A 17,410-nucleotide genomic window follows, 5' to 3' on the forward strand; every position below is an offset into this window, starting at 1 on the left:
AGAACTTCACCTCCAACTTTGCAAATTGGCATTTCTTTTTGTTCAGGGTGGTTTCAGCCTGTTTGAGTTTCTCCAAGGCAGCTTCCAGTCTTTTGCCATGCTCCCCACTTGAGCCTCTGGAGATGACGGTATTGACCATGTTACAGACTACTCCTTCCAATCCTTCCAAAATTTGGTACACCCTCATCTGAAAGAATTCAAAGGCTGATGTTGCCAAAATGGAGTCTCTTGAAGCATAGTATGATAAGGGTTGTGAGCTTCTGTGACTCGGGAGTTAAATGGATCTGCAGGAACCTTGAGTTTGCATCTTGTTTGGTGAAGAACTTTGCTCCACCCAGCATACCAATGTATGCTCAACAGAGGGTAGAATATACTTCCTCCACCTCACTGCATTATTCAGCTTGGTTAGATTAACACAGATCTTCACTGTGCCATCTGTCTTAGGAACAGGAACAGTGCTTGCACACCAGTCAGCTGATCCATTCCCTCTAGTTATGATGTCAGGCACCTCCCTTTTCTCATGATTAGCTTTAGTTTTGTTCATCAATGGGATTGGTATAGGCCTCATTGTGATCAGAGAGTAGGTCAGTACTCCTGGGCTCAGTTGGATAAGGTATTCTTCTTTCGGTACCCCTCGGTCTGTGAACAGCCCTGGGTATTTCCCCTGCCACTGAACATTGATTAGTGAATCCAACCTTCAGCTTCTTGATGATGTGTTGGCCCAGTAGAGGTGAGAAGAGATTCTGAACAACATAGATGTCCTCTTTTAACTGTTCCTGATTTTTACAGATGAAAGAAAAAACATATTCCTTTCACATTTTGGTTATGTTTCCCTAGTCTTGTGAGCATAGTGCCTGTTTTTTTAACCAGTTTTATGAACAGACATTCAGGGATGGCTCTGCTCCAGTGTCCATTTTGAACTTCACTGCTTCATTTTGCAACTGAACTGTAGTACACCAGCCTTGTCTATTTGAATCTAGAGTCCCAAGGAAAGCTCTCTCTTTGTCTAAATCATGGTCTTCTTTGACTCCTGAAGAGCTGTTTTTGAGTGATAACTGGCTTTTATAATGGCCAACTCTATTGCATTTGTGGCGTTTCACTTCTTTTGCTAGACAGAACTTTGACATGGAATGGAGACTTGCCACATTTCCTACAATTGACACTTTCCCTGCTCTTAGTTTCGCTTGTCTGAGCTGAGCTCTACTGTCACCTCTTTCTGTAGTCTTTCTGATTGCACTTTGTTTGTACCCTTCTCTTTGTATAGCTTCCAGCTTTATCCTAGCATCATTTTCATGCCTGAGTTCTGTCTGTTGCTGATGAACATTCTCTCTCTATCTAACCATAGTAACAGCTATCTCTAGTCTGAGATTTGCCTGCAGCTGAAGTCTCTCTGACAATTTGTTGTCCAGTAGCTCAACAATAGCCCTGTCTCTAATGAGCTCGTCTCACAGGTTTCCATATGCAAAGTTGTCTGACAGACCATACAATGCTGTGATGAAGTCAGTTACACTTTCATCTGGCTCCTGTTTTCTGGAGTTGAACTTTGCATTTTGCTTTCCTGTGAAATATTCTTAGAATTTGCCCTGCACTGTTTTGTACACCTTTTTCTGACTGACTGACAGTTCTAATCAACACATGAAGTTATCTACTTTGTCACCCATGCAGTCTATCAGTGTGCTTACTTGATGCTTTTCTGAAGCCTGAATGAGATTGCTTGCAACCCTAAATCTCTCAAAAGTGCCTGAGCCATTTCTCAAAGACTCTTGGTTTAGAGAAATCAAATGTCTCAGGAGGCTTTATTAGGCAAGTAGATGTAGGTACTGCAGGTATTTGCTCCATTTTCCTGTTTGCTTATTTTTTCTTTTGTTTATTTGTACTACAAAAATCTTCTTTTCCTGTCCTGAGAGTTTGACTGACTTCTCTGCTGCATCTGTGCATCTGTGCACTTACTCAGGCTAGTGGCCCACAGATTATTACAACGTATCCTTGTTTGAGTGTAGCTTGAAGGTATTGCCTAGCAAACCTGACCCCTTCTCAGCTCATGCCTCATGTTCGCAAACTAGCATAGGCAGTTTAGTTGATATGTCTCTGGATATTTTTCATAGCTATACGAACAAGAGCAGTCTTATTATAAATTCTTTCTTGTTGGGGATCTCACTTAGTCTGCAGCATCAATTCTTTGTTGATGAACCACTTCTGACACCATGTTGTGTTCATTATTGAGGGATAGTGCAGTGCACACCAGAATGCCAGCATGCAGGATACTCAACTAAATTTTATTGACAGCCCTGATTGTACAGTATGTGAACTCCTCCCATGTGGGAGTGTCTAACTGAATGGCACAGGAATAACACTAGTAACTACCATGACACTGGCCACCCATTTCATTTCAAATTCCCATTCCCATTCCCATTCTGACATGTATGTCCATGGCCTCGTCTACTTCCACGATGAGGCCAAATTCAGGTTAGAGGAGCAACACTTCATATTCTACCTGAGTACCCTCCAAACTGCTGGTTTCAACGTCGAATTCTCTGACTTCTGCTAATTACACCCCTCTCCCCAATCCTTTCTCTTTTTTTTTATCCCATTCCACATTCTGTTTACCCTCTTACCTCCCCATCACCTCCCTCTGGTTCCCTTCCTCTATCCCTTTCTTCCATGGACTACTGCCCCTTTCCTTTCCAGTCCTGATAAAGGATCTTGGCCTGATGTATCAGCTACTTATTGTCCTCCATAGATGCTGCCTGACTTGCTGTGTTCCTCCAGCATTTTGTGTATGTTAATCGTCATTAGTAATTTACACTATCTTCAATGAGGTTCCACCACCAGATGTGTCTTCCTCTCCCCTCCCTTTCAACATTCTGAAGGCATTGCTCCCTTTGGGATTTAGTCCCTTGTTGTACTCTCCATTTCTACTAACCACTGTCCTTCTCAAGGTACTGTAACCCTTCAGTGTTTTAGCGAAAAGATACCTTTGTTTATTTCTTTTTGTTTGTATTCTTCTCCATCCTTTACCAGAACCCTGTCACTCAATTGGGATTTTATTTGATCCCAATCAGTGGTAATTGAAAATCCACTGCAGATCAGATATGCAACTGCTTGGATATATTCCTGAAGGTTTGTTGAACTTTGGATCATACGAGAACCTCTAACACCTTGTATAAATATATGCATAAATCTTGTACAGAGTAAAGTTCAACACACATCACACTTTCTGTTGTCCCATGTTTGAACTAGCACTATCATAATGTTTGCTCTATTGATTTTTTCATTGCTTTTCAGTTTTTTTATGAAATAATACAGCCATTGTTAATACCACTGATCCTCTTTGTTTCTGAGCTGTGGATTCCTCTGCACAAAGTCAGTTATATGAAGCACAATCTTTGAAGTCCTTCGGGAGTATCAGTATTTCAAGTGCAAACAGGATTACTGTTTTCTTAGCTGGTTAGAAATATCACTGCACTGACAAGTGACCCAATAAATGCAACTTGAATGATGTTGTCCCATCCATCAAACACAAGATTTCCCCGCAGAAATATGCTTTTGACTGCAATCTAAGCTTGCAGTATTGCAAAACAGAACCGGCCAGGCCATATTGCATCTTATTAGTGCAAGTCATATCTAGGTCGAAAATTAGCTGTCAACAGATGATTGGTATAGAAAATGAAATTAAGCATTAGGATGCAAACACAAGGAAATCCGCAGATGCTGGAATTTCAAGCAACACACACACACACAAGATGCTGGTGGAACGCAGCAGGCCAGGCAGCATCTATAGGAAGAGGTACAGTCGACGTTTCAGGCCGAGACCCTTCGTTAGGACTAACTGAAAGAAGAGATAGAGATTTGAAAGTGGGAGGGGGAGGGGGAGATCTGAAATGATAGGAGAAGACAGGAGGGGGAGGAATGGAGCTAAGAGCTGGAAAGTTGATGGTCAAAATGTGGTCGAAAAGTTGAAGGGCTGAACAAATTATAGATGATGTTTTTAAATCCTCTAACTCAGGGGTTCCCAACCTTCCTAATTCCATTAAGCAAGGGGTCCATGAGCCCCAGGTTGGGAACTCCTGTGACTGAAACTTGAATCTCTGTAAGGCATTCCAACAATGCTGATTGTTTATATCTTTTCTTTGCTGCACAGGCATTTTTTTCTGATTGAATTGGTCGAGGAGAGATATACAAAGCAATTAAGGATTGCCTGTCCAACGAGTATATATCTGCTTTATTTAGAGGAGTATAAGCATGAGCAACCAATAGAAGTATTTCTTCCTTAGTGCCAAACAAGCTGACTCACTATTAAGTAGAAACTCATGGCCATTTTAGGAGAGTTGGTAGTCCTAATGCACTATGGCTTGGCCTTTGGAGATTTGAAATGATCCTAAAGTTTGTAACGTAAACTGGTTTAGTAGTTCTTGTAGTTGACCAGATTTCTACCTGGCCTTGGCATTGCATCAGGTACAGCTAAACAAATACAAATATTGCCGGTCCTGGAATTTTGAATTCATGGGAACTGCTGGAAACTTGCAGCAGGTACAGAAACAGCTGCAAGCACCTTTTTACTATGTCTTATAGCAAACAACGGTTAAATCCGAGTGGATCAATCATGATTGTATTTATTTTACATGCCGCAAAGGAGGACCATCACCACTCAAGAACTGGTGATAGCTTCGAGAGAAACAGACAGCATAATCCCTCCTGTATACCAAGTGTTAGCTAATGTCTGTCAGTTCATGGTCAGGGTACATTCTGTATGCCTGCTAAATCAGTGTACTTGGCATTCTTCCAGTAACATCTTTCTTTCTGCAGTCTGCCATATACTTGACGTCCATCGGCATAATGTTACACGAACACCATAAGCAAAGTACTCTGGTACAATACAGGTTCCATTTTGTAACAGACAAAAATGCGATTTTGTTACTGCAAGTGAAGTACACCCCCACACAGTTGTGAAGAGAGAAGAAAGTTTTTATGTTTTTGGTCAATTATCTGATCAGAACCAGTGAAAAGATCGTCAGTACAAAACACTAATTGCCAAAATCTGCACCATCCGCCGAAGGTGGAATTTCCCAGTGGTCAGCCATTATATTTCCAATACTCTTTCCTGTTCTGACATGTCGATCCATGGCCTCCTCTTCTGCCACGTTGAGGCCACTCTCACACTGGAAGAGCAACACCTCATATCCCATCTAGGTGGCCTCCAACCTAATGGCATGAACCTTGATTTCTCCTTCCGGCAATTTTCTCCCCTTTTCTTTCTTTTCCCCTCCCCCTTTGCTCTTCTTTGCCTCTTTCTCCATCTGGCCTCATACTTCTTCTTTTCCCGTGTCTTTCACTTCCCCGTGGTGTTCCTCCTCCTTCCCTTTTTCCCATGGTCCAGTCTCCTCTCCTATCAGTTTTCTCCTTCACCAGTCCTTTACCTTTCCCAACACCAGGCTTCACCAATCACCTTCTAGCATGTGCTACTTCCCCTCCTTCCACCTTTTTACTCTGGCATCTTTTTCACTTCCTTTTCCAGTCCTGATGAAAATGGCCTCGCCCCAAAATGTTGACTGTTTATTCCTTTTCATAGACGCTGTTTGACCTCCCGAGTTCCTCCAGCATTTTGTATGTGTTGCTCTGGAGTAGTAGTGGTAGTAGTTCTTTTCTTTAAGTGTACATATCTTTTAAGAACTATATCTGCAGTGATTAGTTGCTCATTGCACAAGATCCAAATGGTTAGGATCCATGGGGTCTAAAACGGGTCAGCAGATTAGATCCGAATTTGGCTTGGTAAGAGAACACAGAAGGTGATAGGGGGAAGCATTACTTGCTTATTTGAAGCCACAGTAGTCAGTGCAGAGACCTTTACCCATTAACAATTTGTATTTGAATCATTAGTAAGTTTATAGGCGACAGAAAGATTGGTGTTGTTGAAGACGAAGTGGATAATCAGAGTACAGGATGATATTAATCAGTTGTTAAAATAGGCAGAATAACCAGTGGAATGTAATTCTGATGAGTGCAAGGTGATGCACTTTGGGAGGACTAGCAAGCAGAGGACTTTGACAGTGAATGGTAGGTCCTGAGGTGGTATTGAGGAACAAAGGAATCTTAGTGTACTAGTTTGAGGATTCCTGAAAATTATAGCACAGGCAAATAAGGTGGTGAGGAAAGCATATGGAGTTCTTGCCTTCATTAAACTCGTAGAATCAAAACAGTGAGGCTTTCATACAACGTTATAAAACACTATAATAAGGAAGGAGGTGATTGCACAGGAGGGAGTGTGGAAAAGATTAACCAAGATATTGGTGAAATGAACTGATTCAGTTATGAGGAGAGCCTGCAGAGGCTGGGTTTTGTCTTCCTTGGAGTGGAGGAGGCTGAGAGGGTACCAGATGGAAGTATACAAAAGCTTGAAGGGCATTGATAGTATAGATTATTGTAAACTTTTCTCCAAAGCAGAGGTACTTAAAACTTGAGGATATAAGTTTAAGGTGAAGAGAAAGTGGCTTAGAGAATATATGAGGAGAAGATTTTTCCATCCAAAGTATAGATTCTGGAATGCATTTCCTGAAAGGATGGTAGAGGGAGGTACATAGACAAATTTAATAGTAATACTACACATGAGTAATTAAGTGATAATTAATTTCAAAATAACCAGATGAGAACATCGAGCCATTCAAGAGAAGCATTATGAGAAAAAAAAGCGCAAGAAAAAGATTTAAATTTCTACTGCATTCTTAATTTTACAATATTGGAATCATTTTTTATATTTTCTGTTCACATTTGGGGCGCTTTGCTAAGCGCACCATGGTATCTTCCATCTAGTCAAAATATTATCGACAAAGTTCACAATGTATTTTATAATTGTCTTTGTGGATATTAAATTCCTTCCTTTTTTTTAAGTTAATGCTTCTATTCTTTGAAGATTTAGTACTGAAATAGAATTCCTATGACCAGCCAATAAAGAAGATCTTACTCTGTCTATTTTCTACTTTCCCTCAGCGAGTTGGATGATTTCTGTAATTATTTTGCTTTCAACTCAGCTGTTGTCGCAAATGCTCTGTTAAGATCAGTGTAATAACGGATTCATCTTTTAGAGAATGCTATGCCGAGTGAACAATCAATTATTGCATCTTCTGTCATACTGTCTCAAAACCCAAACTTTGATGATTTGCCTTTTTGGAAATCTGCTCTAGTAAATCAGCAGTATCCACAGTATTAAAAAAATCTAAAGAGAAACAGTTTGTGGGTGTTTCTGGCACCGAGTCAAAGAAATTGAATGCTATGATTATTTTATTTTGTGTAGTAAAACACTTATGCTTTAACATTCATTGTCATGCAAAGATGGGTGCATATTTTTAATAAATTTCCCTTTGCCATCCATAACCCAAATAGCATTAAGCACATTCCTGTTAATTTATGTGTGTGTGTATGTAATTAGCTTGGATAATTCTGATTTGCCTACCCCTGTTTTCTCAGTGTTCTTCAATTACTTGATTTTAGAAGAAAGCACAATTCAACAAAATATGCATATCTGAGAAGATTAAGACTAAGTACGGTGGAGACTGTATTGGATATTTCTTAGATCTGTCAAGTTAGTGTGAATGTCTACTGTGCCATACATTAGGAGTTGACATTGAGACTTTTGTACAGAAGAAATCAATTTTGAAGTTAAGCAGTAGTGTTAGTAAACATGATGCTCTGTGTTCACATTTGAAAGGTCTCTTCCCTGGAAGATGAAAAGACAAACACACAGAGAATTGCTCAAAGACGATGGAACTGTGGGAAAGGCAGGCTGCGACAACGGCCGCTTTCAGACTGTGGCCAGTTTGCAAGCATTAACTTTTCTATCCCAGAGAATGGTCTTCCTATTCAGCCTCAAAAAATGGAGTTTGGAGATTGTGAAGGTAGCACTGAGACACCTTGTGTTGACTCCCAGGCACAAAAATATGCCAGTATTCAGCAACATCGAAATGAAAAAAGAAGACCCATCTCTGTAATTGACGGGTTTAATATCTACGGAAATAATAAGTCTGAGGAAATGGACCTTTTTACGGTACAAGTAAGATGATGCTCTTGCTGCTTCTACTATACAAAAGACTTTCCCACTTTACTCTTATCTTTGAAAATTTCTCTTCTGTTCTTGATGAAATTCATATATGGGAAGTAGACTTGTTCCTTTTTATTATACAAATTCAAACACTGATTTTTTAAAATGCTTTTTGCCAAAAAAAAGTGAAAGGCAATAATATCTGCCAGAGTATGTTTATCTCTTTGAGATGAATTTCATTTCTCTTGCCCTTAATTAATTTTGGTGACTGTATCGCAAATTCATGAATCTGGTAAAAGTGAATTAAAATTGTGATTATAAAAGCTATTTATTTCATGCAATGCTTTGACTTATGAAAGGATAGTTGATCTATTTCCCATGTTTTAAAGTTGAAATTAAGTGAAATTTTATTTTTTGCTTACAATCATCCAGAAGAATCTGTAAAATTTTCTGTTTTGATTTGTCACACAGTAAGATGTTTTCAGTGGGATTACAGCAGAAGCAGCAATGTTCTTTGAGGATTTGAGTTGGTGAGAACTTGTGAAGACTAACATCTTCAGTGTTGCCAAAGAGAAAGTTCAGAATTTTTTCCTTTGATTGTTTTGGAAAATAAATTGTTATGAACACCTTTTATTGCAGGTACTACTGGCAAGTCCGACATCTCGTGTCCATCCCTATCTCCTTTCAAAAAGGTTTTAATGAACTGTCTTCTTGCACCTTTCCAATTGTTGGGTGTGAATTCCAGGAGTTAGACCCACCCAATAAAAATAAATAATAACATATTTCCAGGTCTATATGGTATATCACTTTGTTGGGAGAGGGCAGGGTAATTTGCAAGTAGGTATGTTCCCATGCTTTCTGCCCTTCCACCTTTTGCTAAAAATTACTATTTAATCCTTTTTTTAAATCCAGGTGAATCAAGACTGTCTTGCATTCTCCCATCCACCCTAATTGTTAAAGTTAGTTCCTTTGTCTTAACTATTATAGAATGATTGAGTCAGTCATGAAAAGAACAATCCAATTTAATCTATTCTCCTGCTTCCCCCACTCCAACCCCCTTCCTTTCCATGTAACCTTGAGGTACATATTCAATGAAAGTTCCTATGAATTCTGATTCCATTGGTGGAGGTGGGAGGAGGATGGAAGTCTTAATTGTGATCAGGCAAACCTCTGTAAGCAATTGAATTTTGGAACTACTTTGCCTGTGTAACTCCTGTTACAGTAAGTTGTTTAGAAATTTGTCAGGCTATTAAATCTTAATAGAAAACTTTGGTCCACAACAAGTGTAATAGGGAATTAAATGGTGATGGGGAGTACAAAATTAAGTATCAGGATAGAAAAGTTAAGAAACAAAAATAATGTTTTTTTTAACTTAAAGGGCAAACTATTAGGATGGCTAACTGAATTGCCAGCCTTGCCATAGAACAAAGATAATAAAGGTCAAGCAGGTTACTCTTATCGAATCAGTGCACAGTGTTATCATCACAGCTTGAAGGTGCAAATATGTGGAGTTCAGACTTGTGTGAGAGGCTTAAGGAATCTCGGCTTGCAAATATTGTGGGACTGGGACTAGAGTACTATGGACATTATCACCATGAATCAGCACTCAAAGGCAAAAAAAATGCAATAAATGGAAAAGGGAGAATTTTTGATTTAATCAGTTTTTGGTGCAGTGTGATTCAAAATATTTTAGGTCAGAAGGTTTTTTTTTGCTGAGTTAGCTGGACTTCTGTGAGCAAAAGTTTAGATGCTACAGGTGACTTCTGAATCCTTTATTAGAAGGTGAAAACTATTCCTGATTGATGAGTCAAAGAAAGTGGCGAATAGCAAAAGTAGAAACTACAATCCCTGGCCAGGCCCATTTCTCCTTAGAATATCCGGTAGTATGAACCCATTCCTGGTAATTCTGCAATACAACGTACTGAAATAAATACACTTCAACCTATCAACCCACCTTGTTCATTAACCTGTCCCTGCCTGTTCTTCCTTTCAGCCTGCTGGATGCTTACCCCCCTCCACCCCCCCGCCGACTCTCTTTCAGAATGAACTGCCCTCAATCAAAATCTTGACCCAGGCACCAGTACAGCATCTTGGATTCTTGCTCGTGGCCACAGAAACACCTGTTAGTGCCCCTGACTATAGAGATTTATCACTTAAACCTTGCCCTTCTGCCACTACTCTGATTAATGCTGTCATTTCAAGTTCACTTGTCATTCAGCCATACACATGTGTACAGCTAAATGAACCATTGTTCCTCTGGGGCCAAGATGCAAAACACAGTTCACACAGTCACAAAATAACATTAGCACAGGTCGCTGAGTACAATGGCCTGAAGATTGACTGATTGACATAAAGTATAAGGTACATGTTTATATTAGACAGTAGTGAAAGAAGCTGTAGTATAAATACTTGACACAGCAGCAATGAAAGATGAAATATCACCAGCGCAGAATGAGAATATGTCTGTGAGTTGGGGAGGGGAGGATGAGGCAGGGTATTCAGACAAGGTGGACATGTGTACTGGGTGGCACTAGGGTTTAACGAAGACTAACAGCCTGGGGAAGAAGCTGAGAAGCTGTTGCCCAGCTTGACAGTTCTGGTTCTTATGCTGGGCTACCTTCTGCCTGATGTCAGATGATCAAAGGGATTGTGGGAAGGATGGGAGGGTCCTTTGACAATGCTGGAGGCACCAAGTATGCAATACTACTGGTATACGTTCCTGAATGGAGTGGGGGAAAGAGACCCTGGTGATGATTCAGCAGTCGTCACTATCTGTTGTAGGGTCATGGGAGCTGATGCATTGCAATTCCCATACCAGATGGTGATGCAGTTGGTCAGGACACTCTCGATGGTACTCTCTCTCGAGAGAATATAGTGAGAATGGTGGGGTAGGTGGGGAACCTCGCTTGCCTCTGGAAGTGGAGGTGCTGCTGTGCTCTCTTGGCAAAAGAGGTGCTGTTGGTCATCAGTAATGTGCACACCAAGAAACTTGGTGTTCCTGACTCTCTCCAAGGTGAAGACATTGATGTTCAGTTGGGCGTAGGCAGCCTGCACCTTCATGAAATCCATAATCGTATCTTTAATCTTGTCCATGTTGAGACTCAAGTTGTTGTGTTTACACCAGACCTGAAAAGCCATCCATCTCCTTTTGTCTTTGAGCTAAACTCTCTTACATTTGGAAAATTAAGGTGAAAAACATGGTAAATGTGAAATGGAAAAAGAAATCATGAACTTGAAACATCCGAATTTAAAACAATTTGAATATTGATTTGGTTAAATTGGGAGTTCAGTAGAATTTGTATCTGCATGTATAATGAATAGTTCAAATATTCAACTTATTTGATGAAGTTTTTAATTTCTAATGGATAATATATTTTCTAATCAAACATTTTGCTCACATTTTCTATTTTCAGTCAGTTGTTCGACCACCCATTCCTTCACATCAAGTACCACCATACAAAGCAGTGTCTGCCAGAATTCGACCATTAACCTTTTCCCATAGTACACCGATTGGCTTGGATCGAGTTGGATGCAGGAGACAAAAGAGGACATCGTATAGTAAGTAACTGTTTTCTAAATCATCAAGCATATTGTAATCCTGACTGTAGACATCTTCAATAAAGCATACTTTGTACTATCATAGATGCAAGAAGTATCATAGGAAAGGCGTAGGATAGTGCTGAAGATGAGGTAGCTGGTTTAACAACAGACAGCGTGTGGTGGAGGCTGTTGTCAGAGCAAAATTGCAGTCAACGGGATGCGTTCCAACATAAAAGATGGACCAAATTGAAAAAGGTGAATACAGGACTGAAGATGTTACATTTGAATACATGCAGAATACAGAATAAGGTAGATAAACTTGTAGCACAATTGCAGATTGGCATGTATGATGTTATAGGCAAGGGCGGTGTTGCTCTGTTGGTAAAAAATGAAATTGAATCATTATAAAGAAGTGACATAGGGTCGGAAGGTGTTGAATCACAGACCACAGTACGTGTGCTTGCAACGCTGTGTGTCCAACAGAGTGAACAGCAGCACTGGGGCTCCACAGGGGACTGTCTTGTCTCCCTTTCTCATCACCATTTACACCTCGGACTTCAACTACTGCACAGAGTCTTGTCATCTTCAGAAGTTTTCGGATGACTCTGCCATAGTTGGATGCATCAGCAAGGGAGATGAGGTTGAGTACAGGGCTACGGTAGGAAACTTTGTCACATGGTGTGAGCAGAATTATCTGCAGCTTAATGTGAAAAAGACTAAGGAGCTGGTGGTAGACCTGAGGAGAGCTAAGGTACCGGTGACGCCTGTTTCCATCCAGGTGGTCAGTGTGGACATGGTGGAGTATTACAAATACCTCGGGATACGAATTGACAATAAACTGGACTGGTCAAAGAACACTGAGGCTGTCTACAAGAAGGGTCAGAGCCATCTCTATTTCCTGAGGAGACTGAGGTCCTTTAACATCTGCTGGACGATGCTGAGTATGTTGTACGAGTCTGTGGTGGCCAGTGCTATCATGTTTGCTGTTGTGTGCTGGGGCAGCAGGCTGAGGGTAGCAGACACCAACAGAATCAACAAACTCATTCGTAAGGCCAGTGATGTTGTGGGGATGGAACTGGACTCTCTGACAGTGGTGTCTGAAAAGAGGATGCTGTCTAAGTTGTATGCCATCTTGGTCAATGTCTCCCATCCACTACTTAATGTGCTGGGTGGGCACAGGAGTACATTCAGCCAGAGACTCATTCCACCGAGATGCAGCACAGAGCGTCATGGGAAGTCATTCCTGCGTGTGGCCATCAAACTTTACAACTCCTCCCTTGGAGGGTCGGACACCCTGAGCCAATAGACTGGTCCTGGACATATTGTCATAATTTACTGGCATAATTTACATATTACTATTTAACTATTTATAGTTCTATTACTATTTATTATTTATAGTGCAACTGTAACAAAAACCAATTTCCCCCGGGATCAATAAAGTATGGCTATGACTATAATCATTCTGGATAGAGCTAAGGAATTGCAAGGGCAAAAAGATCCTGATGGGAGTTGTATACAGCCCCCCAAACAGTAGTCAGGATGTGGTCTACAAATTAAATGGGAAATAGGAAATCCATGCCAAAAAGCCAATATTACAATAGTCCTGGGGGATTTCAATATGCAATAGATTGGGAAAATCAGGTTAGTGCTGGATTACAGGAGCTGGAATTTCTAGAGTGCCTAAGAGATTGTTTTTTAGCTTGTGGTTGAGCCCACGAGGGGATCAGCTATTCTGGATTGGGTGTTGTGCAATGAACCAGAACTGATTAGAGTGCTTTAGGTAAAAGAACCCTTAGGGGCAAGTGATCATAATATGATTGAATTCACCCTGAAGTTTGAGAAAGAGAAGCTAAAGTAAGGTGTATCAGTATTACAGTGGAGTAAAGAGAATCGCAGAGGCATGGGGGAGGAGTTGGCCAGAGTTGATTGGAAAAGAATACTGGCAGGGATGATAGCAGAGCAGCAATGGCTGGAATTTCTGGAAGCAATCTGGAAGGAACAGAATACATACATCCCAAACAAGAAGTAGTATTCTAAAAGAAAGATGACACAACTGTGGCTAACAATAGAAGTCAAGGCCATCATAAAAGTCAAAGAGAGGGCATTTAATAGAGCAAAAATGATTGGGAAGTTAGAGGATTGGGAAGCTTTTAAAAACTAACAGAAGGCAACTAAAAACATCATTAAGGAGGTAAAGATGGAATACAATAGTAAGGTAGCCAATAGTATTAAAGAGGATACCAAAAGTTTGTTCAGATACATGAAGTATAAAAGAGGCGAAAGTGGATATTGGACTGCTGGAAAACAATACTGGAGAGATAGTTATGGTGGAAAAGGAAATGGTGGATGAATTAAATAAGTATTTTGCATCAGTCTTCACTGTGGAAGACAGCAGCAATATGGTGGAAGTTCCAGGTACCGGGGGCATGAAGTGTGTGATATTAACATAACTCGACAGAAGGTTCTTGGAAAACTTAAAGGTGTGAAGGTAGATAAGTCACCTGGAACAGATGGTGTACACCCCAGGGTTCTGAATGAAGTGGTTGAAGAGATTGTGGAGGCATTAGTAATGATCTTTCAAGAATCACTAGATTCTGGAATGGTTCCAGAAGACTGGAAAATTGCAAAAGTCATTTCACTCTTCAAGAAGGCAGAGAGACAGAAAGAAGGAAACTATAGGCCTGTTAGTCTGACCTCAAGTGGTTGGGAAGATGTTGGAGTCAATTATTAAGGATGAGGTCTCAGAGTACTTGGAGATATATGATAAAATAGACCGTAGTCAGGATGGTTTCCTCATGGGAAAATCTTGCCTGACAGATCTGTTAGAATTCTTTGAAGAAATAATAAGAGGATAGACAGAGGAGAATCGGTTAATGTTGTGTACTTGGATTTTCAGAAGGCCATTGACAAGGTGCCACACATGAGGCTGCGTAATAAGCTATGAGCCTGTGGTATTACAGAAAGATTCTTGCATGGATAAAACAGTGGCTGGTTGGCAGGAGGCTAAGTGTGGGAATAAAGGGAGCCTTTTCTGGTTTGCTGCCGGTGACTAGTGGTGTTTCATGGGGCCTGTGTTGGGTCCCATTCTTGTTATGATATATGTCAATGATTTGGATGATACTATTGATGGCTTTGTTGCAAAGTTTGCATACAATATGAAGATCAGTGGTGGGGCAAATAGTTTTTAGGAAGTAGAGAGGCTTCAGAAGGTCATAGATAGATTAGGAGAGTGGGCAATAAAATGGTAGGTGGAATACAGTGTCAGGAAGTGTATGGCCATATACTTCAGCAGAAAAAATGCAAGGGTTGACTATTTTCTAAATGGAGAGAAAATACTAAAAACTGAGGCAAGCATAAAGAGACTCGGGAGTCTTTGTGCAGGATTCCCTAAAGGTTAGTTTGTAGATTGAGTCTGTGGTGAGGAAGGCAAATGCAATGTTAGCATTCATTTCAAGAGGACTAGAATATAAAAGCAAGGATATAATGTTGAAACTTTATAAAGCATTGGTGAGGCCTCACTTGGAGAAGTGTCAGCAGTTTTATGTCCCTTATCTTAGAAAGGATTTGCTGAAACTGGAGAGGATTCACAAAAATTATTCCAGAATTGAATAGCATGTCATATGAAAAGTGATGGTTCTGGGCCTGTATTCACTTGAATTCAGAGGAATGAGGGGTGATCTCATAGAAACCTATCAAATGGCAAAAGGCCTTGATAGAGTGGATTTGGAGAGGATGTTTTCAATGGTGGGAGAGTCCAGACCAGAGGATACAATGCCTCAGATTACAAACCGCCCTGCCGAAGGTTTTCGACCCGAAAAATCAACTGTACTTTTTTCTATAGATGCTGCCTGACCTGCTGAGTTCCTCCAGCATTTTGTTTGTGTTTGTTTGTGTGTGTGTGTGTGTGTTTTGCAGTGGGTGATTAAGCATAGTTTCAATAATACAATTCAGTTAAATATTTGAGTGTTGGCAAGTGGGTCCATAGGATTACATATTTGCCCAGGGAGCATATCTCAACTGTTAAGGTGCTTCTGCAATTTCAGTCACCTTTATTAGGAATACCTTTGCTTAAAAGAGCTTTGTTTTACCACTGTCTTAAGGGATAACTCCTTGGATACACAAGCAACCCTAATACTGATTTGACAGAGAAATGTCTGTAACCATGTGATGTGACAGGACAACCAATCTGGGCACCTGAGAGAGTCACTGGAAGACGGGCCCCACTCATCAATGCTGATCTGGTGGCACCCTTCTAAATTATTCTTATCTTCCAGCACTTTTCAATTGTCCTCTAGGCCCAAGTGATTGAATTCTCAATATTTTTTAAAAGCTGGCAGCAACCCAGCTTCAAACACTCCCTCAGGCAGTGCATTCGAGGTACTTGCCACTCTTGTATTATCTCAAACGCTCTTTTCCCTTGCCCTAAATGTAAGCCCTTCTCTGATCTCTTCTGGGAGGTTCCAATGTAGTCTGATTAATATAAGCATTATAAAACCAGGTTTCCCACACCTAATGTCTGCTTTCAGTATCCATAATGTAGCTACGGCTGTTACATTATTTAACAAGCCATCATAGGAAGAAATTCCCGTGGCAGTTTTCAAACACTGTCTCTTAACCATATAACATATAACCATATAACAATTACAGCACAGAAACAGGCCATCTCAGCCCTTCTAGTCCATGCCGAACTCTTACTCTCACATAGTCCCACCGATCTGCACTCAGCCCATAACCCTCCATTCCTTTCCTGTCCATATAGCTGTCCAATTGAACTTTAAATGACAACATCAAACCTGCCTCAACCACTCCTGCTGGAAGCTCGTTCCACACAGCTATCACTCTCTGAGTAAAGAAGTTCCCCCTCATGTTACCCCTAAACTTTTGCCCTTTAACTCTCAACTCATGTCCTCTTGTTTGAATGTCCCCCCTCTCTCAATGGAAAAAGCCTATCCACGTCAACTCTATCTATCCCCCTCATAATTTTAAATACCTCTATCAAGACCCCTCTCAACCTTCTACGCTCCAAAGAATAAAGATACAACTTGTTCAACCTTTCTCTGTAACTTAGGAGATGAAACCCAGGTAACATTCTAGTAAATCTTCTCTGTACTCTCTCAATTTTGTTGACTTTCTGCTATGTTCCAGTAACCTGTAATCTTTGGGACTCTGGTGTCTGTCTGATTGTTGCAGGTTATTACATCTTAAATGGTGTATGAAGATTCTTTCTCTTATCTTCTCATAATGGCTGGCATATTTTGTACTACTTACCTTCTGACTATAGTTACTTGTTCCTAACTCAATCCCTTCGGTATTAAAAAAACGAGTGTGTAAAATATTGAGAGCTCTGATAGGGCAGAGACCAGTTGCAATCCTATCCAGACATGTTTTGCAAACAAGAGAAAATCTGCAGATGCTGAAAATCCAAGCACTCACACAAAATACTGGAGGAACTCAGCAGGCCAGGCAGCATCTATGGAAAAAAGTAGAGGATCATCATTTTGGGCTGAGACCCTGCACCCTTGCCCTGATGAAGGGTCTCAGCCCAAAATGTTGATGGTTTATTCTTTGCCATAGATGCTGCCTGGCCTGCTGAGTTCCTCCAGCATCTTTTGTGTGTTGTCCAGGCAGGTTTTGAACGTGTTTTTCCAACAGTTAACGTTTCTTATGTACAGTACTGTTTTGTGCAAAAGTCTTGGGCACATATATATAGCTAGGGAGCCCAAGATCATTGCCTAGTACTGCAATAATTTGATGGGTCTCTATTGTGGACTGAGAGTGGAAAGGGGGTAGGGGGAGGAAATCATGGTAGGGATGAGTGGAAGGAGCGGGAAGCACCAG

The 17,410-nt window shown here is 40.6% G+C and overlaps 1 protein-coding gene across 7 annotated transcripts in view; it reads left to right on the forward strand.

Moving 5' to 3' along the window:
* The window catches only part of LOC140200153 (spermatogenesis-associated protein 13-like), a 256,449-nt gene that overhangs the window by 165,854 nt on the left and 73,185 nt on the right, over window positions 1–17,410 (forward strand). For 6 of the 7 annotated variants that reach the window (XM_072263028.1, XM_072263025.1, XM_072263031.1 and 3 more), the window contains 2 exons: window positions 7,703–8,044; window positions 11,446–11,590. In XM_072263028.1, the coding sequence (XP_072119129.1) occupies window positions 7,703–8,044; window positions 11,446–11,590 (487 nt within the window). The remainder of the gene's footprint in view (window positions 1–7,702; window positions 8,045–11,445; window positions 11,591–17,410) is intronic. The other variant, XM_072263027.1, reaches the window with a different exon arrangement.

This window comes from Mobula birostris, chromosome 7 (assembly GCF_030028105.1).
Source record: "Mobula birostris isolate sMobBir1 chromosome 7, sMobBir1.hap1, whole genome shotgun sequence".
NCBI lineage: Eukaryota > Metazoa > Chordata > Chondrichthyes > Myliobatiformes > Myliobatidae > Mobula > Mobula birostris.